This window comes from Pristis pectinata, chromosome 15 (assembly GCF_009764475.1).
Source record: "Pristis pectinata isolate sPriPec2 chromosome 15, sPriPec2.1.pri, whole genome shotgun sequence".
NCBI classification, from domain to species: domain Eukaryota; kingdom Metazoa; phylum Chordata; class Chondrichthyes; order Rhinopristiformes; family Pristidae; genus Pristis; species Pristis pectinata.
The window spans coordinates 14,778,311-14,800,658 of record NC_067419.1 but is presented as its reverse complement, the minus strand read 5'-3'; the positions used below and the strand labels follow the sequence as shown (position 1 = coordinate 14,800,658).

At 43.3% G+C, this 22,348-nt stretch overlaps 1 protein-coding gene across 1 annotated transcript in view; it reads left to right on the top strand.

The window, feature by feature from the left end:
* Nucleotides 1–21,929, top strand: part of ttll12 (tubulin tyrosine ligase-like family, member 12) — a 39,134-nt gene extending 17,205 nt beyond the window's left edge. The window contains exons 10-14 of the mRNA XM_052030291.1: nt 3,961–4,115; nt 6,462–6,543; nt 13,640–13,708; nt 18,286–18,424; nt 20,105–21,929. Coding sequence (XP_051886251.1) covers nt 3,961–4,115; nt 6,462–6,543; nt 13,640–13,708; nt 18,286–18,424; nt 20,105–20,256 — 597 coding nt within the window. The 3' untranslated portion in view covers nt 20,257–21,929. The remainder of the gene's footprint in view (nt 1–3,960; nt 4,116–6,461; nt 6,544–13,639; nt 13,709–18,285; nt 18,425–20,104) is intronic.
* The last annotated feature ends 419 nt before the right edge of the window (nt 21,930–22,348 follow it).

Genomic DNA, 22,348 nt, shown 5'->3' with positions numbered 1-22,348 from the left:
AGGTGAGGAGGGGAACCGGAGGGAGGAGTGTGTGGGTGATGGGCAGATCGAGAGGGCAGAGGAGGGAAAAGGGAAGGGGCCAGTGGGAAAGAGAAAACAAAAAGGGGGACTAAGGGGAGTGATTATCGGAAGTTGGAGAAATCTATGTTCGTGCTGTCAGGTGGAATATGAGGTGCTGTTCCTCCTCGAGTGGGCGGTAGAGGAGGCTGTGGACAGACATGTCGGTGTGGGACTGGGAAGTGACCACCAGGAGATCCTGGCTGTTATGGCAGACGGAGTGAAGGTGCTTGATGAAGCAACTTTTTTTCTTCTTCCCCCCCCCCACCAATCTGCATGGGGTCTCATTAACGTAGAGGTGGCTGCACTGGGAGCAACGGATGAAATGAATAACACCAGTGGATTCACAAGTGATGCCTCACCTGGAAGGACTGTTTAGGGCCCTGAATGGTGGTGAGGGAGGAGGTATAGGGGCAAGTGTAACACCTAGCGCGGTTGCAGGGATAATTGCCTGGAGAGGGAATCGTTGGGGAGATGATGAGTGGACGAGGGAGTGATGAAGAGAGTGATCTGGGAGGAGAGGGGAAGATGTGCCTTGTGGTGAGATCGCTTTGGAGATGGTGGAAGTTGCAGAAAATGCTATGTTGGATGCAGAGGCTCGTGGGGTGGTAGGTGAGGACAAGGGGAACCCTGTCCCTGTTATGTCGGGGAGTGGGGGGGGGGGGGCGGAATGGAGTGAGGGCTGCATTGATGGCAGTGGGGAGGGATCTTTGTTTTCTGAACAAAGAGGACGTCTCTGATGTCCTCGGATGGAAAGCCTCACCACGAGAACAGATCAGGCGGAGGAACTGAGAGAAGGGAATAGCATCCTTGCAAATGACAGGCTGGGAAGAGATGTATTCAAGGAAACTGTGGGAGTCAGTGGGTTTGTAAAAGATGTCAGTGGGTAATCTATCTCCCAAGACGGAGACAGATCAAGAAAGGGGAGAGAGGTGTTGGCGAGGGACCAAGTGAATTTGAGGGTAGGGTGGAAATTGGTAGAGAAGTTGATGAATTGATGAGCTCTGCATGGGTTCAGGAAGCAGCACCAGTGCAGTTGTCAATGTAGCGGAGAAACAGTTGGGCAGCATTACCGGTGTAGGTTAGGAACAAGAGGAGCAATAAACCTGAGGATGGAGTGAATTTTAGAAGGCAACAATAAATTCCTAGAAAATTAATAGTTTATACTTGTCTTTAATGCAGAAGTTGTAATAAATGTAGCAGAAATGGCTGGAAAACAATCATATTAAAGGGAGAGTGCTGAGATTACAGTAACTGAAACGTCAAGAAAATTTCCCTGGACCTACATCCCAGGTTCCAGCAGAGGTGACTGCAGACTTGGAGGAAACATTCCCAAGATTCTGCAACAGATTGGAAGGCAGAAAATGTAACATTGCTATTCACCAAAGGAGGGAAGGGAAAACAATTAGGGAACTGTATGCCAATCGGTGTGACATTAGCTGGCAAAGTGCTGGAGTTCATCATTAATGACTTTGTAACAAGGCAGAAAGTCGCTGCATGATTAGGCAGAATCAATCTGGTTTTATGAAGGAAAATTTGTGTTTAACAAATCTAATGGTTTTTCTGAGGATATAACCAGAAGGGTAGATGAGGGCGAACCACTGGATGTAGTATATCTGGATTTTCAAAAGGCACGATAAGGTGCCATACGAGGCAGTCATATAGAGCTCATGGGGTTGGGGTAACATTAGTAAGTATAGAGGACAGATTAAAGGACAACAAATAATGGGAATAAATGGATTGCATTCAGATTAGCAGACTGTTATTCCTGGCGTATTACAGGATCAGTCTTGGACCCAAAGCTGTATTAATAATATAACAAATTCCGTTAATATCTTGGGTGTTGTCTTTTTTTTTCTAAGTTTAGTAGTGATATAAAGCTAGGTTAGAAAGTGAGCTGTGAGGATGGTGTGAAGAAATGTCAACAGGTTAAGTGTGTGCAAGAAGATGGTAGGTGAAGCATGCAAGAACATAGGATTTAGCATTGTATTAGGAAGAATAACAAAAAATATTTAAATGATGGAAAGCTGGCAAAATGTTGTGCTTGTTCAAGAGACAAAAATATGTTGATTCATCAAGTAATTAGGAAGGCAAATGGCTTATTGCAACTGTTTGGTGGACCAAAGTAGAAAAGTCTTGTGATTAGAGCTTTTGCAAGGCTTTATGTGGAAAACTGCATAGTATTGGTCATCAAAAGGTGGTTAGACTTGGAGATAGTGCAGGGTACTGATTTCTTAGATGAGAGGATTGTCCTGTAAAGAAATATTGATTAGTATTGGGATTAATACCAATAGAGTTTCGAAAAATGAGAGTTGATCTCATGGAGATGTACACAATTCTGAGGAAGTTTAACAAGCTAGATGCTGAGAGGCTGTACCTACTAGGTAGAGTGTCAGTCTCAGGGTAAAGAATCAGTTATGTAGGACTGAGGGGAGGAGAAGTATTTTCACTCTGGGGTTGTAAAGCTTTAGAATTCTCTGCCTCAGAGCTGTGGATGCAGTCGTTGCACACATTTAAGGCTGAGGTCGATTTTATTTTTAGACTTTGAGAATATGGGAATTGGGCAGAAATGTGTACTTAGTGAAGGATTGGCCATGACATTACTGAATGGCTGAAGGGACAATGTGGCAGACTTGCGCATTTTCTTGTATCCTTCTAACTTTTAATATTGGAAAGGCTGAACTGTTGTCATTCACCACATTCCCAGTTTCCTCCTTCCCCTCCCCCCTCCTCTTTTTTTTGACTCTTGCACCACTATTCCAGTATGCTGCTGTGCACCCTGCGACCCTGTATAAACTTGAGCATCTAGAATGCTGCTAATGGTATAAGTGCAGAAATGAAAGTTGTTGGATAGTAAACAGCGATTAAGCCTGGCTGATGCATTTGTAAAAGCACCCAATGACGTGCTTCCTGGTTATCAGTTGAGTCGCTAATGACTAGTTGCCAAAATCCTAGGGGCTCATTGATCCAGGAGCAAAACAGTGAGGAGTCCAACTGTGCCCCAGCATAAAGCAGCCACTTCAGAAGGTGAGAGGAGATGCAATTGAATGCTGTGATATTGAATGAGCTATGTGGAGGCCAGAGCTGTTGATGCAAAAGATCTTTATTCATTCTCTCTTCTTCCCCCCCCTCCCATCGGCTGAAGATACATGTTCTCAAGTTTTTGTACCATGAGGACAACTTTTATCCCAGTTTTATCACACTCTTGAAGGGATCTCTTGTATGCTAACTCTTGATCTCTTAATCTAATAGTCATGGACCTTGCACTTTATTTGTCTACTTGCACCGCACTTTTTCTAACTGTAACACCATATTCTTAATTCTGTTTTGTATTTGTGTACTTCTCGATGTACCTGTGTATGGAATGATCTGTCTGGATGGCATGCAAACAAAATCTTTTCACTGTATCTCAGCACGTGACAATAATAAACCATTTACCAATCACAACGAGCAGATGCGCAGAGGAGACTTGGTGGAAGAATCTGTTGGTAGAATCTCACTGAACTCAAAGTACATCGAGGTTTTATACTCTTTCAGCACAAAGATAACAGCAGATGATTAAATGTAGTTTCAATAGTTATTATTACATAGTTAACTTCAATATTTTTGGGTGTAGGCAAGTGGTTCTGTAGAATTGCATATTTACAATGGGAGCAACCTCAACGGAAGAGATGCTTCTTAATCTTTGGGGATCCAGACATCCAAAATGTCCATCCCTCAATGCAGTGGTAAAAGAAGTCTCTGTGAAGGCAATGGTGTTTATCCTTGTTCTGGAATGAAGATCTGCTTCTTGTTTCTATTAACTGAGTGCTACTCCCTTTACTCCTGAAGGATATCCCATGCTTAATAATCTCTAATAGGTAGTTTTGTATTAATTCTGCATTCTTCATTATCTGTCTGCAGGTGGTGTGCAAGTACATTGAGAATCCAGTGCTGTTTGATAGAGAAGACGTAGAAGGATTGGTTAAGTGTGACATTCGGTACATTGTTCTTCTCCGTTCAGTCCAACCATTGCAGCTGTATGCATACAATGTATTCTGGCTCCGCTTTTCCAAGAGGTATAAGGAGATGTAATTACTTTTTGGATGCTTACTGTAACTGGTTTAAGTTGGTGAAGCCAACAAAAACTAATTTCACTGCTTTTTAATCAACAAAATTCAATGATAGGTTTCTAAATTGATTTACTTTCTGTATAACCAATGATGTTATTAAGGACCAGGTTATTTTCTTTCAAAATTGAGGAAGAGCTAATGGGGAAAAGATACCTTCAATTAAAGTGCATGCTCTTAAGATTTATTTATTTGGATGTTTTAATGACGTACGATGTGCATAAGATATTTTAGTAAAGTATGTCTTTCTTAATTTAATTAATATTCCAGTTATCATCATATGGCAAAATAATGGGAAGTCACCTTTCCTTCAACTTGCAGCTGTTTGATAGCTAGCAGTTCGAATGGTAGCCAGCTCAGCAGGCTAATGGTTTCCTGCCAAAAGGTCTGGGACTGTCTCTGTCCCAGTAATGGTGGTCAAAATACAGTTAGTCATGGCATTTAGAAGGGAATTGGATGGGTAATTAAGGGAAAATTATTTTCAGGGCTCCAGGGAAAGAACAAGGGAGTGGGACTGACTGGATTATTCTGTACAGATCTGGCAAGAGCTTGAATCGCTGAATGTCTGCCTCTGCTGTAACAGTTCTTTAATTATGAGTTGCTGAACAATAATTGGCTTTGGAAATCCTGAATTAAGGAAGCAATCAAGGTAGGAGAGTAAAGTGGCAGAAAATGAGTAAAAGAAGAATATCCAGGTGTCCAAGAGGTACAGACATTCACTCTCTCCAGAGAGTTCTTGTAATCTGTACAAATACTTCTGCTCAGAAACATTTAACCTTCCACATGGCCCCTTGGTTCTATTCCCCTCATGGTCCTTTTGTGACTTCTGTGTGTGGAGGTTATACTTGGTTAAGTCTAGGCTGTGTGGCTTAGCTGACTGTCAGTTTTCTCAGTGTTTGAAGGTGGAGCTTATTCATGTCCCAGCCCGATAAACATTTTAAAGTGCGTCAGTCAATGCATAGGACCTTGCCGTGAATGATGCAGTTAGTTTCTCTGATGGGGGTATCAGCCTGGAGTATGTATGCATAATTTATTAAGGCTCACTGCCAACTCTGGGAGAAATGCTGTCCCAGATTAATCATGGGGCCTGGACTAATTTCCCTTGGCTTGGACTGTAACCAGTGAGAACCAGGTGACCACCCTGTCCCCAAGTTGTCACTTTGTATTTTTTCTCTTAAATTTCACCTTTTCTTCTATGACTGGAACTTGTTAACTCTGATAGGTGTTACCAGCACAACATCACTCTATGAAATTCTGCTTGGAGTGAATTAAAAGTGCATCTAAATGGAACACTACCAAATCCTCTCCGTAATGGAAGGAAAGTGGTTTAAAATTCTCAAATTTGAGGCCAATAAAGAAATTACAATAATAAAATCACAAAGTAAAATCCATAGAGCTTCAGATATGACTAGGAACAGCAGTCCTGTGATATCGGCTAGGAAGAGTGGCTCAGACAATTGAGCCAAATTCTGGTGGTGACCAGGGATGGTGAAAACTTGCATTTATGTAGTGCCTTGGGATCTCCCAGAGCACTTAACAACAAATGGACTAAAGTGACAGGAAACAAAGTTCAGGATCGCCACTGTAGATTGAATGCAGGTGCTTCGCAAAGCAGTTGCCCTTTCTGCGTTCTTGTGTACTGTCTTTGCTTGAAGGCACGAATCCTGTGGTACCCTTTTAGTATAGAGCTAAAGTGGAAGCTGGGATCACATGATCCACCAATGGCACCGAAGCTGTGACCTTTCTCATAAAAAGCAATCAACCCTGTCAAACTGATAGCTGGAAAAGGGAATGTTGGTTGGCAGGAGTGAACATTTGGTGATGGAGCTTATAATGGAAAAATTGCTAAATGCCTTTGAGACAGCTCTGAGACTCATTGGAAAGTGAGAATTGAAAGTTAAGTTTATTATCTGCACAAGCACATGTTTGCACAGGTGCAAGGAAAACCTTACTTCCGGCAGCATCACAGGCATGTAGCATCATGTGAGCAGTCTTCACAAGAAAAACATTAACTTAACATGAACACAATTTTTACTAGAAAGAACACAATTAGGACAAAACAAAATCACACATTGATTGGCCTGAGAATGTGTGTATATGGGGAGGGGAGTGGAAATTACGGGATTTAAATGTACATATGCAAAAGGTGTTTCAATGTTTAATGTGAACAAACTGAGAAAGTTCATTTTGTGGAGGTCATCGATAGGTATTGCAGTATCATGATCCAAAACAGTTTACAATTCCTTCACTGAGAAATTCATTTTGAGATATCAAAATGTTTTATTAATTTTCCAGGCCTTTCCCCGTGGATCATCTTGATGATTACCAGAAACATTTTACAGTTATGAACTATGTTGATGAAACTCAACTTAAACAGGTAAGAAAAGTTATTTTTGATTTTTAGTGTTGTTAATTGTGTGGTTTTCTGTTTTTTGCAATCTTTCTCCCCTTTTGATGTCTGCTCATTAAGGTACAGCCCCACAGACACAGGATGCAGTATTCACCTTGGTCAAAGCAGCCATACATTTGCCTCTTAGCCTTCAGCATGTGCAGACTCTTGATGAATCACAGCTGTATCCATGTCCTAACTTACATCTTCCCCAGGCCTTCTGCAGTGTTTGCTGGGTTGCTAAGTAATAATTGCAAGCAGAAACCATGACCAATGGGTCTCTTGTACAGGGGCTCCTCTGGTTCCGGAAGACCTGACTTACGGAAATCCAACAAGCCAAAGTAAAATTAAATCTGCTATTGTTAAAGAACTCATTCTACGGAAATGCAGTAATCCAGCTTCAATTGCATCCTTGTATTATTTACTTTATATATATATATATATATATATATATATATATATATATATATATATATATACACAAAAAAAAGTATATATATTTAAAAAAAGATTTTTGGTCTGAATTGGTACAGTGGCTCCCAAGAAGACCTGACTTAAGGAAATCCATCCTTATGCTAACTCTAAGTACGTGCAATGTCTCCATGAAAACCTGTCAGTTGTACTTGATCATGGATGTTTGTAATAATCTTCAAAGTTTTTAATAACATTGAATAATTTGTGTCAAAATTTTCTGTGTTAGGCAAACATCCACGTTTAACCTGTGGCTTGATTAAAAAGAAATGTCTTGTTGGAATTTCGTTACCACTGCTAGCATTGTGGCTCTTTAGTGATAGCATCTGTGGTGACTGGCTGCAAATGAGTGAACTTCTTTTGTTATTTCTGTCACCCACTTTTTTCCCTTGCAGAGAAATTGTTCGTTTCTGACTTGGGGGTGGGGTGATGGTGGAGGGAGTTGGCAGCAGAAGCAAACCTTCTCCCTCTCCGTCTCCCTTCTTCACAAACCTGTTTTCTTACACTGACCCACAAGTTATACATAAACTTGTCCATCTTTTCAACTTCATTCTCTCCAAGTGAGGAGCTTCATGATGCTCCTAAGATGCTGGGGCTGTGTCCGTTAACCCTATCACCCCCAAATCCAAAACTATTCCATGTTGATTTGTATTGATGACGGTATGAATACTGTTGACACATTTCAGTGTGTTAGCTAGAGTTAATAGAGTGAACGTAGAACAGTACAACACAGGGACAGGCCTTTCGGCCCATCATGTCTATGCTGACCACAATGCCGATTTAAACTAATCCCATCTGCTTGCGTGTGGTCTGTATCCTTCCATTCCTGGCCTGTTCATGTTCCTGTCGAAATGCCTCTTACACATCATGCTTGTCCACCTCCCCGGCAGTGCATTGCAGGCACCTACCACTTTGTGTGTAATAAGAAAAAGTTGCCTTGCGCATCTCCTTTAAACTTTCCCCTTCTCACCTTCAATCTATGCCCTCCAGTGTTTGACATTTCCACCCTGGGGAAAAAGACTATCAATCCATCTTTGCCTCTCATAATTTTATATACTTCTCTCAGGTCACCTCTCAGCCTTCAACGCTTCAGAAAAAAACAATTCCAAGTTTATCCACCCTCTCCTTTGTAGCTACTACTTTTTAATCCAGGCAACATCCCAGTGAACCTCTTCGGTACCCTTTCCAAAGCCTCCGCATCCTTCCTGTAATGTGACCAGAACTGCAGACAGTACTCTAAATGTGGCCTGACCAAAGTTTTGTACAGCTGCAACTTGACTTGCCAACATTATACCCTGGACGCCCTGACCGATAAAGGCAAACATGCCATATGCCTTCTTTACCACCCTGTCTATTTGTGTTGCCACTTTCAGAGAGCTGTGGACTGAGTCCTTGTTAAGTTCTCCACCTCATTCAGTCAGTGGTTGCATGTGGTCTTTTTTTAATCCTAAAATAAACTTTATTCATAATAAAAGACAAACTATATACAATTATATATGTACATTCTTGTACAGATCATTCATTAGTGTTACCTTATATGAAAAAAACAGCACAGATGCCACGTGTGGCTCCCTGGGGGCTACCCAGTCCCGTATTTACAATATTTAGGGACTTCCTCGCCTGACCCTGCCCCTCCCTCTCCAGTGGCAGAAGAACCCTAAACTTCCCCACCAAGCCTTTGCGTTGGCTGTACCCAGCTTCAGTGTGTCCCTCAGCACGTACTCCTACAACCTGGAATGTGCCAGTCGGCAGCATTCCCGTACGGACATCTCGCAGTGCTGGAAGACCAACAAGTTTCGGGCCAACCAAAGGGCATCTTTCACCGAGTTGATGACCTTCCAGCAGCAGATGATGTCCGTCTCTGTGTGTGTCCCCGGGAACAGCCCCGTAGATCAGAGAATCCTCTGTTACACAGCTGCTGGGGATGAACCGTGATAAGGACCCTTGCATCTTTTGCCACACCCTCCTCGCAAACCTACAGCCCGCAAAGAGGTGGGCGACCGTCTCGTCCCCAGCGCAGTCCTCCCTGGGGCAGCGCATGCTGGGAGTGAGGTTCTGACCATACAGGAAGGATCTGACTGGGAGGGCCCCTCTCACTGCCAGCCAAGAGAGGTCTTGGTGCTTGTTGGTGAGTTCTGGCGATGAGGCATTCTGCCAGATGGTCTGGACAGTCTGCTCAGGGAACCACCCCACAGTATCCATTGAGTCTTTCTCCTGCAGTGCCTGCAGGATGTTCCGTGCTGACCACTGTCTGATGGACTTGTGGTCAAAGGTGTTGGTCTGGAAGAACTCTTCCACGAAGTACAGGTAGCACGGCAGCGTCCAGCTGACTGACTATCCTTCGCAACGGCAGGGACAGGTAGAACCTCGGTACGTAGTGACACTTGGTGCCCACGTACTTGGGTTCCACACACAGCCTGATGCAGCCACAGATGAAGGTGGTCATTAGGATGAGGGCAACACTGGGGAGACCTTTACCCCCATCGTCCAGGCACTTGTGCATGGTGACCCGTCGGACCCGCTCAATCTTGGATCCCCAGATGAACCGGAAGACGGCACGGGTGATTTTCGAGCCAGAGGAGCGAAGAACAGGCCACACCTGCGCCACGTACAGCAGCCCTGAGAGCACCTCACACCGCATGTGGTCTTCTGACAGCTCAGTGAGTCTCCCTTATTATTCTACAGGCTTTGCAGTAGAGGACTCCCTTTTTATACATTCATTATACTGCAAAGTCTATGGAGTAATGTTTAATCCAATCACAAACATGCACTCGATTTGCATTGCCCAATCAGCCTGCCTTGCCAGCCGGGTCAAACTTGTGACCCTTGCACCATCTGTTTTTCATGGCTGGGCCATTATCTGTTTATTAGCATTCCAAAGATAGATCTTGAGACTTAGTGGAGACACATTGTCCTCGGTCGTTAGCTATCCTGACTGAGACTAGAACCGTCAATCCCCCTTTGTTTATTATCTTATCAAGGAATTCTACTAATGTGCTTAGCCTTGGGTCTCACGGGAGCAGATGGCAGGATTGCCCTGTTGAAAGTCTGCAGATAGTGTTAGTTTAATTTGGTTCAGGAAGACTAAACATCTCTGCCTTACTCTCTCCTGTTCATTTTACAATGGGATTAGAACTAACATTATTGTTTGAATGTTACTGTATGGGTTCTTCAACAAAATACAACTACTGGTTAAAGGGTAAAAATCCAAGGGAAACTTCTCAAATCTTCAGCTGAACAGTGTGATCTTTGTCATCTTTTCAGTTAAAATGTGATCCTATCTGCTTTCCATAAACATTCCGTGATTTTTAATTTTCTTCAAATGTTGCTACAAGATCAATGTCGAAAGAAAATCTGGGTTTGTTTGTAACACTTTATTCTGCATTCTGTTATTGCTTTTCCCTTGTACTACCTCAACGTACTAATGGGATGAAATGATCTGTATGGACAGCAAGCAAAACAAAGTTTTTGACTGTACCACAGTACTTGTGACAATAATAAACCAATTTACCAATTTATTTTAATTTGAAATTCATTACTGTTTCCAGTGGAAGATTATTGAATAAATCAGCTGGGAGTGTGCAATCTTGACTCGCCCCACTGCCACTGACTACTCCTGCTTAAACCACCATGAGAGACTGCTACTTCTAACAGCTACCAAAGGAGGTAAAGGAAAAGCAGTCTAATTTGAGCAGAGTATGTCACAGAAGAATAGCACTCCTCCTTTCTAAATCACATCTAATAAGCATGCAGGTTCCCAGCGAATGACTTAGTAGCCTATTTCAAGCACACCAGACTGGGGGTCTCCATTTTATGGCCCAACCTGCCTTTCCATCAAGGTACCTCACAGAATTATAAAGGGATATGACATGTTTGTAATTCCCCATTGGTTTTTTTGTCTGGGCCTCGGTCTTTTAAAAACTTTATTTCAAATTTTATTTATAACAGGCCCTTCCGACCCAATGAGCCCGCACCACCCAATTACACCCATTTTAACTTAATAACCCCTATGTCTTTGGAATGTGGGAGGAAACCAGGGCACCCGGAGGAAACCCACGCAGTCATGGGGAGAACGTACAAACTCCTTATAGACAGTGGCGGGAATTGAACCCCGATCACTTGCGCTGTAATAGCGTCGCACTAACCACTACGCTACTGTGTTTTATAACCACCAAGGAATGCCATGTTTAAACATACAGCTTATTGTTGGAATTAGAAGCCTAATGCCTGATGAGTTAACAGCCTGTGGTTCAAACTTACTTTCTGACTGGTTCCCATTTATCCAATTCAACAGCTGAGCTCCATATTAAGTTGGAGGTTTTCAAGCGAAAGCTCCATTTTTGAGTTTCGGAGATTTGCTGGAATCATGAGGGCAGCTTTGGGTGTTTACGGGGCTTTTTCCTTCTGCCTCTTCCCTGAACAGCACTTCAATTGTCAATATTCTTCCTTGCCAACTCCACGTTCCTCCTCTGCCCGAACTTTCCTTGAATTCTATTCACCATTCAGATTAAAAGGTCCCCAGATATACCTGTGTTTTCTGTTGTTGAGCGCTCTTGTTCTCTTCCCAGTTTAGCCCTTTCAATATCTCCATTTTTTTTGTTACACTGGTAATTTGTGGTACTGGGTGCTCTCTCTCGCGAGAGTTTCATTAACTATGCTTCCAATTTCTGTTCAGTCTTGATCATAATAAATCTTGGAGTCTTCTCTTTGTGGATGACTTTTTCTGTTGAAGCAATGGGCTTTCCATTGCTAACAGCTGCCAGCTCACAGAACCCCTCCCACCCATAGCTCCCTGAAGTGTTTCCCATGGTTGCATTCATTGGTGGTATGTGGATATCACTGGCAAGGCTAGCATTTATTGCCCGAAGTTAAATCACCCTTGAAAATCAGGTGTCTTAACTGCTGCTGTCCTTGTGGTGAATGTAGCCCCACAGTGCTGATATGGAGAGATTTTGAACTGCCAGCAGTGATGGAACAGCAATATATACCCTGACATCTCTATAAATCCATCAACTCCCACAGCTACCTGGACTATACTTCCACCTACCCTGCCTCCTCCAAGGATGCCATCCCTTTTTCTCAATTTCTCTGTCTCCACTGCATCTGTTCTCAAGATGAGACCTTCTGCTCTAGAGCTTCTGAAATGTCCTCTTCCTTCTAGAGATGTGGCTTCCCCACTTCCATAGTTGCTGGAGCCCTCGCTGATATTTTCTTCATTTGTCTGCTCTGACCCCACCCACTTTCCTCGGGCAGAACAGTAATAGGGTTCTCTTGGTCCTTGCCTTTCAGCCAATCATTCCCCCCCCCCCCCCCCCCCCCGTCACTGCTTTCTGCAGGGACTGCGCTCTTCAGGACTCTCTGGTCTGCTCATCTCTCTCCACCTGTCCCCTGCAGCTGTGGCAGGTGTCACTCCTGTCCCTTCTCTTTGCACCTCACTACCATCCAGGGACCTAGACAGCCCTTACAGGTGAGGCAAAGGTTCACTCGCATCTCTTTCAACCTAGTCTACTGCATTTGATGCTCATGATGTGGCCTCCTCTGCATTGGTGAAGCCAAGTGTAGAATAGGTGATCATTTTGCGGAACACCTGCGCTCTGTCCTGCTTTCCTGCTCCCTGTTGGTCCTGATGCAGAATCTCAACCCGAAATGTCAGCTTACTCCTTTTGCCTCCACAGATGCTGTTTGACCTGCTGAGTTCCCATCATTAAGGACTTTCATCACCCTTCTCACGACCTGTTTTCCCTCCTGCTGTTGGGGAAGAGGTATAGGAGCATCTGCTCTAGATCTAGTAGGATGCTGAACAGTTTTTTCCACAAGCAGTCAGGATCATAAATGGACTGTGTCCCCTTCCACCTCCACCGACAAGCTCTCCCTCCACACACGTACCCACATCAATACAGAAACAGTTTGATAGTTACCTGATACGTTGAACTTCATCTCGAACTGAATAAGCACTTATTAATACATAAACGCACTTTAACAGATATGAATATGTGGTGTTGATAGGTTTTTAATTTTGTTTTAGAGATGTTTTTATAGACTATTTTAGATAATTATCACTTCTTTTTGTTGCACTGATACGAGCTGGTGAGAAACAGTATTTTGTTTTTTTTTGTGTATGTAAGTACTCAGAGAAATGACAATAAAGTAAATCTTGAATATTCTCCCAGCATTCTGTTTGTTGTTCTAGATTGCAGCATCTGCACTCTCTTGTCAATATATACCCACACCATTTGGCTTGGGATTGGGCTTTATACTGAGCTTGTTAAATTCTTTGTTAGTGATGTGTGGTACTTCTGTTATTTTCGGGGTTTATATCAGATAATGACTCTGTCAACACTGGAATTGTAAAGCTTTGTAAAGGACAAGCAAGTTATCACCTGTTGGTTAAAATTTCCTGTGCTTGCGACACACTGCATCCAAAAATGACATGTTAGACAGTGAAAATACATGAAATCAATCAAAGATTACCATCATGCCAAAGAATTTGAGCTGTTTTAAATTAGTGGGATTGCCCTCATTCGGTGAAAGTGAATATATAAATGCGGGATTTTCTTAATGGTATCTATGTGTTTCTCTTCGTTGTATCTATGTGCTGGTTAATTATTCACAGGTTCACTACAATGAGTTCATTCCAATGTTTGAGAAGCAATACCCCAAGTATACATGGACAAGTATTGAAGTAAGTTTCAGCAATTAGGCTTTTCATGAGTCTTTTCACAGTGCCCAGTTTCTGAAATGAATTCATTGTGTTTTGGTTGTAGTAGAAGCCATTTAAACTGCTGATTACCAACAGAAGGAATGTTACATCTGGATAGGATAAGAAACAATTTGTATCTGGATGGAGAGCTTGGATTCTGAGACCAAAAGGATGTTTGAGCCAAGAGAGATCTATAGAAGCTGGATGGGTTGCAGCTGAGGCTTCAGAGCAGTTTGCCAGAAAATTGGGCATCTGGATGCAGCAGCAGAGGGGAAGGATGAGTTGAGTTGGAAAACTGGGAGTGACAAACAGCAAAGGCACAAAGAAAAGTGCAGGAGGAGGAATTTAATGTTGCAAAGCAGCAAAGTCAGCGTGCAAGATGTTAATGTAAGATGTTGCAAGTAAAGCTGACAAGTTAGAGGAGCATTTTGCCATGGGGTTACGGGGCTATAACAGGGGATGCAATGCAGTAGGGATGATTAAAGGAAAAAAAAGACAAGGTGCTGGCAGTATTGGTTAAGGACAAAGTTCTCCGGAGGTATGACACACCAGATCAATGCTCTCTGCCTTTTTCAAGTTGAGGCCACATTGGCAAAAATACAATTAATGTGAGATCACTAAATTGACATTTTGCTTTCTATTCCTTTTAATAGCTTGTGCTTGCCCTCTCTCTCCCCCCCTCCCCGGCTTACCCCCCTCCCTTTACCTCTTTCTACTCTTGCCCCATAGTATCTCTCTCTCTCCCTCTCTCTCTCTCTCTCTAATTTCCTTTTCTTCCTTGTTCCTTGTCCTCTTTCTCAGCTTTTTGTTTTCCCTCTCACGCACTCCTCTTCCTCTGTTTCTTACCCAGTCACACTGTTCCTAATTCCCAAACCTTCTCTCGCTCCCTTCTCTAACACCATTCTTGAATTTTCCAGTCCCCCTTCAATTTGTCTCTCTTTTACTCTCCCTGATGTCTTTCACCCTAAATCTCTTTTTCAGAGTCCTTCTCCCTCTTTTTTTTCCTCATTTTCCCCCACCACTCTTTGCTGTTCAGCTCCATAGAACTTCCAAAAGTTAGTTGATTGGACACATTGGAAGATAGCAAATTTTGTTTAGGATAATGGGGAGAAAGGTGAGCAAAGGCACTAAATTGTTCAGCTCCTTCAAAGAGCCAATTGAAATGCGAAGGACCAAATGGCTTCCTCTTTATTCTTTTTCTACCTTTCTGTTTGTTCTCCCCAGCAGTTTTCTTCGGTGTTTCTGGCTTGTGATTTTCTTCATGTTTAAAGCAGATTTGACGATAGCAGTTTTCTTCTGATTGACTGTTTATCTTCCAAGAAATTCAACTTAACCAAAACTTGCATTCTACTCTACACCAGGAGACACTTGCCATCATCTTCCTTCCCATAGTTTGCAATACCTCTTTCCTCATTTCTTTTAAGTTGCTTCATGATAACTTTCTGTTCTCGAGTTTACAAACCTCTGAGAACTCCGTTTCTCCATCTCTGATCTTTTGTGCATTCTGAGGTCTCTCCCATCATTGCCATCTGTGAAGATGGAATTCCTTCCCCTCCCCCCCTCCTCCCCTCCTCCCCCCTCCCCCCCTCCTCCCCTCCCCCCCTCCTCCCCTCCCCCCCTCCTCCCACCCTCCCCTCCTCCCACCCTCCCCCCCTCCTCCTCCTCCCACCCTCCCCCCCTCCTCCTCCCACCCTCCCCCCCTCCTCCTCCCACCCTCCCCCCCTCCTCCTCCCACCCTCCCCCCTCCTCCTCCCCCCCTCCCCCCCTCCTCCCCCCACCCTCCCCCCTCCTCCCCTCCTCCCCCCTCCCCCCTCCTCCCCCCCTCCCCCCCTCCTCCCCTCCTCCCCCCCCTCCCCCCCTCCCCCCCTCCCCCCCTCCTCCCCCCCTCCCCCCCCCTCCCCCCCACCTCCCCTCCACCCCTCCTCCCCCCCTCCCCCCCTCCCCTCCTCCCCCTCCCCTCCTCCCCCTCCCCTCCTCCCCCTCCCCTCCTCCCCCCTCCCCCACTCCCCCCTCCCCCACTCCCCCCTCCCCCCCTCCCACCCTCCCCCCCTCCCCCTCCCCTCTTAACCTCCAGAAACTTAGTTCAAATATTAGTCATTCCTACTGAAACATCAGCTTTGATTTCTCATTTATTTTTAATCATACTTCTGTAGCTTACTTTCATGTTTTCTTGTATGACTACCAGTTGCTTCTTTTTTGTTTAATCTTGATTTTGTCCCCCCCCCCCTCCCAATCTGCTCTACATTTATTTCAATCCATGATTGTAGGCAGCATTCCACAAACTTAAGGAATAGAGAGCAGGGTAGGAGTTCACATTGGCCTTTTGGGCTTTGATGCCACCTCAGGTCTATACCTGGACTCCATTTCTGTGCTTCTGGTCCATATTTCTTGATACTTTTACCTATCAAACATCTGCCACACACTGTATTGAAAAAGGTAGATATTTCATTGAAAGTTAGCACTAATTTCATCTAGATGGCACAATTAGTTTGAGAAGCAAACGCTCCTCATTAAATTGGTGGTTAATTAAAATTGATTGCAATTTATTTGCTTAATTACAGTTGCTTAATGTGGCCTTGAAGGGACATAGCCTCACTTTGGCTGATTAATTTGTAGTTTGGCAGGGTAACATCCAGCTCCCTGTGATCACTGCTGCCGGAGGTATCTAACTGAGTGCACAAATCTGTGTTATTCTTGCTTCTGATTAACTCTGTCGTATTCAGTTAACAAGTCATGGATGGGGAAACCTTCAGAGAGCAATTTAATAACAGGAAGCTGCTATTCACCTTGATTGTTGGCCTCCTTCCCAAGGAGGAAAAAGGGCTGTAAGTCTGAGGACAAGCCATAAAAGCATTTTAATCAAACTCTGAATCAAGCACTTTGTTACAAGGCAGACTGAAGTAAATAACTCACTTTAGTGTCATATCACCTTTGCTGTAGACTTCAGTTTTTGATGAATATATAATGCATTTGATTGGAATTTGCTTAAAAAAATACATGTTAATGACATGTCACATTATTCATGAGCAAAATGGGCTGCAACTTGCAGTGAGGAAGGGAGACACATTGACTTGCAAATTACCATGGGATGTTAAATGCAAAGATAATCCCCAATTTTCTCTTGGGTCTTTTAAAACCCACCTCTGTCCCATCTAGCCTGAGCATTTCATGAAATGGCTGCATCTGCATGTTAATTGGCCACAAAGGTAAATGACAGGGACCTTGGGGGCATTGATACACAAAGAGGCCTTGAGGTGCAAATTGACATCTCCCTGAAAGTGGTGATACAGGTAGATAGGGTAGTGGATAAAGGCATTTGCTATGCTTGCCTTCTTAGGCCAAGGCATCGAGTATGAGAGCTGGGATGTCATATTGCAGTTGTACAAAACACTGGTTCAACCGCATTTGGAGTATTGTGTAGAGTTCTGGTTGTCACACTACGGGAAGAATGTGGTAGCAATCAATAGAGAGTGCAGAGGAGATGCACCAGAATAATGCCTGGAATGGAGGGATTCCAGGCATTATGTAATTATAAGGAGAGATTGGATAGGCTGGGTTTATTCTTGCTGGAACATAGGAAGCTGAGGGGTGACCTTGTAGAAGTTTATAAGATCATGAGGGGCATAAATAGGATAGATTGTCAGAATCATTTTCCTGGCACGGAGGAGTCTAGAACTAGATAGAGGGCACAGGGTTAAGATGAGAGGGGAAAATTTAAAGGAGATTTGAGGAGTACGTTTTTCCATGCAGAGAGTAGAGCGTTCCTGGAACCAGCTGCCAGATGAAGTACTGGGGACAGATACAATTACAGAGTCACATTTGGACAGACACTTGGATAGGAAGGGTGTAGAGGGATGCAGGCCTAATATGGCAAATGGGATGTATGTAGATAGGCATAATGGTCTGTATGGACAAGGTGGGTTGAAAGGGCCTTTCTCTGTGCTGTATGCTTCAATGACTCTAAAGTGAAATAATAAAGGATATAACATTTTAACAATTGGACCATTAATAATATGGTCACTGAGAGTGAACAATTATGAGGTCTCCCATTCCTCAATGAACTGATGAATGGAGATTTTAAATTTGCCAAGTTATAAAATTGTACTCCCTTCCCAACCACAAACCCCCCCTCCCCCAAAAACAAATCTTTATTTTTAATTCTCGATCTGATTGCGGATTGCTTTTCAATTTGCCCCCTCCCCCCCAATTCCCACCTCAGTCTTTCCTCTGTTGATTTTCCAGTCCTTTAATTGCAGATACAATGCTCCCCTTCCCAGTTCACTGAGCTCAAAATCTTTGCCACACATCAGCTTGCACTTGAGTGCAGTTACAGGTCATCTTCAAAGCAGGCACGTGATATCAGACCATCTCAGTAAATTTCCACTCATTGTGTTGCATGTTGCAGAGCTGTACAGTGAAAGGGTTTCTGATTATCTGAGCAAAGTCATAGAAGATCCACTAGATTTGATAAGATTTCATTGCTATAGTAACTAAAGATGAGTTATTTCATTTTTCCTCTTAGTGTAGTGTTTGTTTCATTTATCACTTTTTGGTTGCAGGAGGAAATATATAAATCATTTGTTGAACTATTTCAAGTCGCTACTGCTAAACCTGCCCCCTTTGGTATCTGCAATTATCCATCCTCCCGAGCGATATATGCTATTGACCTCATGCTGAAGTGGGATACTGATGGTGACGGTAAGTGTTCTTTTTCGAGGATTTCATTGTTACAGCCAAAAACAGGATGTGGACAGGCATCCTTTGGTCCTTCAGGTAGAGAAACCTCTGAACCATACAGCATGGAAACAGGCCTTTCACCCCACAACCATCTAGCACCCACACACTAATCCTACTTTTATTCTTCCCACATTTCCCATCAACTCCCCCTGGATTCTACCATCCCCTGCACCTTGGGGATAATTCAGTGTTCAATCAACCTAGCAACCCACACACCTTTGGGTTGTGGGAGGAAACCAGAGCACATGCAAGCTCCACACAGAGCCCTCAATTTCATGATTGAAGCCAGATTATTGGAGCTCTGAGGCAGCACAGTCCCACAGTCCCAAGCTATCTTGATATGAGCAGTAATACAAAACACACACAATTTTTCCCTCTTGGAATATGGTTTACTTAACCAAAATAGAGAGACTTCTGTTGTTTGTCAAGAAGCTGTACTTAGGAACCCCTTGATGTGACTGCCTGTACTTCTGCGATGCAGTCCACCTGAACAGAATGCTGGTTTGCTTCCCACAGGTTGTTTAGCTAGACCTACTCCATCAGTTACAACACCAACTTGTTGTGTTGCCTGGGCTGATTGAAAAGGACTTGTGCTTCCTTCAGCTTAATAGGCAGGCACAGCAGTGTAGCAGTTAGCATAACACTTTACGGTGCCAGCGACCCGGGTTCAATTCCGGTCACTGTCTGTAAAGAGTTTGTACGTTCTCCCTATGTCTGCATGGGTTTCCTCCGGGTGCTCTGGTTTCCTCCCACATTCCAAAGACATACGGGTTAGGAAGTTGTGGGCATGCTATGTTGACGCCACTTGCGGGCTGTCCCCAGAACACTATTGCAAAAGATGTATTTCACTGTGTGTTTCAATATACATGTGACTAATAAAGATATCTTATTTATTGTCATCAGTCTTGAATACCAGTATGGACTGCTGGATGATCAATACCTGCAGTTAATAAATAAGGTCTTGCATTTGTTTAGCAGCTCTCGCAATTTAAGGACATCCCACAATACTTTAGAAAATCTTATCACAGTTAATGTGCTTTGATGAATAAAAGCCAATACATTGCAGAAGAATTCCCCTGTAGTTGTAAGCACTTCTGTTTTACTTCCATCATGGGAGCCTCTGTCACTGTATATGCGGTAGGTAACAGTTCCCACAGTACTGCAATGGAGTGTTAACATTAGTGCTCAAGTATTTGGATTGAGGTTTGCATTTCCACAGTTTTCATCAGAGGCATTTGTTCTCAGTCGCACCTCCACCACTTGCCTGAATTTAAGACCCCACTCAACTGCTTGACACCACCCTACTTCCTATCTCCCATCTGACCAACCCCAGCCAACCCGTGCCTGACTATGGTAGAGAGCTGGTGTGACCTTTGTGTTCGTGTCAGGCACTGTCCACACATCCTGATATTAAAAGTAGAACAAAGTAGGGTCGTGTCTGCCACTTAGGTAAGGTATCTAAGACTGTGCTGGCTTTGTCTTTGGGAGGAACAGGGCAAAGGGGTAGAGAGTAAATTGGGAGAAATTAGCACGTTTCATAGATTCTGCCAGAACTTGAAAATTCTTGTGACATCTCTTAAAATGTAACTGGAAAGTTGATTCTTTAAACCTGCATGACAAATGTTTGTATCTGTTCTCCAGGGAAACCAATCATGCAACCTCAGATCCTCAAGGTGAATTATAGCCCTGATTGTGCCAGAGCCTGCAAGTATCATCCCAGCTTTTTCAATGACATTTTCAGTGTACTCGCCTTGGATGAGGTGGCTGGTCACAATGTCACTCGCTTGAGCTAATCCTATCTGGATTCATGACACGGATTGTTGCAGATCTTCCAGGTTTGAGGAAAACCACTCAGCAAGTGGTGGATGACACCAGACATCAAGAAGATACAGACATGAGAAAGTTAAATTGCAGATTGGGCCCTTCTATGCCTTTCACATCATTGGAAGTAGAGTTTTCAAGCCTATTTTTAAGTTTCCTTCCAGTAACTTTTGAGAAAAAAGCCCTGGAACAGCCTTAATTTGCAGCTGGTTTAACATTCTGACATTAAATAAGTAATCTTGCTTTGAGTTGTATGGTTTCTTTGTAGGAATAGTGTTGAAGATGGGAAATTTTACATGGTCAGGTATACTTGCAAATTTTTCTTCAAAGGTTTGTGTTCCTGAGTGGTGACTAAGGGCCAGCTACCATATCAGAAATCCATATTGTTAGTGTCATAGAGAATCACATTGTCTCAGAGTTTTACAGCCCAGAAATGGGTCCTTCAGCCCACCACATCCATACCAACCTTATTGCCCACCTACCCTCATCCCAGTTGCCTGCATTAGGACTGTATCCTTCTAGGCCTTGCTATTTAAGTATCTGTCTAAATATCTCTTAAGTGTAATAATTGTATCCGACTCCACCACCTCCACTGGCAGTGAGTTCCAGATATCAACCACCCTGTGTGTAGGGGAAAAAAAATCAACTTGCCCGTCAAGTACCCTTTAAACCTCCAACCTCTCACCTTAAACCTGCGTTGCTTTGTTTTTGATAAGCCTACCATGGGAAAGAGATTGACTATACCCTATCTGTGCTTCTCAATCTTATATACATAATTGAAATGTTTTGTTTTGCTTCTTTTGTTTTAAAGTTTATGTAAAAAGTTGAAAAATTGAAAAGGAGCTTAATGGCTAAAGTAACTGGGGTTTATTCACCTAGGTCTTAAAGTGAATCAAATGAGAGATTACTTTTCATCTTGGTTCTTCTCATTTTTGGTTGCCTCTTCCAACCACCTCAACTGAATTATTTTGCAGTCTTTAAAACAGACTAATTATAAGTAAGTGAAGGCACTGTTCTCTTAAGGCTGTACTGCCTTGCTTTTCTCTGTTAGACTTTTTATGTAACAGTCAGCCATCATAATACAGTATGCTCAAAAAACAGAGGTCCACACTGGTCACTTTTACAAGTTCCCTGGAATTCTGGTTCCTCCAACTTCCTGCGGTTGTTTGTTCAGGCCCAGAGATGAAGGAAGTCTGCCAAGAGATCCAGATGAAGAGGACGTGAGCTGGAAACACCACCTGAGTAATGTCATGTCCAGCACAGCTCTTCTGAAGGTACAGCTGACGCAAAGTGACTGGAACTTCAGGTAGCACCTGCTGGCTCTGCCTGAGGATTACTTGAAGCTGCCTTTGCTTGCCTGAAGTGTTCCACTTCATTGGCACACCAGTTCTTGCCTTGAAAACATAGAACATTACAGCACAGTACAGGCCCTTGGGCTCATGATGTTTTGCTGATATTTTATCCTGCTCTAATATCTATCTAACTCTTCCCTCCACATAGCCCTCCATATCACTATCAACATAAAAGCGCCTGGAATAGTCGTACCTTCCTGAAAATGGTGCAGATGTCTCCAAAATTTTGTGCAGATATCATCCATAAAACTGTAAAAGTGCACAGCATCTCATTCTGTATTGTGTATCTGTATCTTTAATCTGCATTGAGTTTACAAATATATTCTCTACAAAAATTTTTTTTTAAATGGAATGATTAAATAGGAATATGTAAAAACTTTATTTTATTTACAGCACGGTAACAGGCCCTTCTGGCCCAATGAGTCCGCACCGCCCAATTACACCCGTGTTAACCTACCCGTACGTCTTTGGAATGTGGGAGGAAACCAGAGCACCCGGAGGAAACCCACACATACACGGGGAGAATGTACAAACTCCTTACGGACAGCGACGGGAATTCAACCCCATCGCTGGTGCTGTAATAGTGTCACGCTAACCGCTACGCTACCATCCCGCTGTTTGTGTTAAATAGTGAATACTTTACCTTGGATTCTCAACCACAGTAAATTGAATTTAGTGGTGAACAGATTATTGAAAGAACGGTGTGAAAATC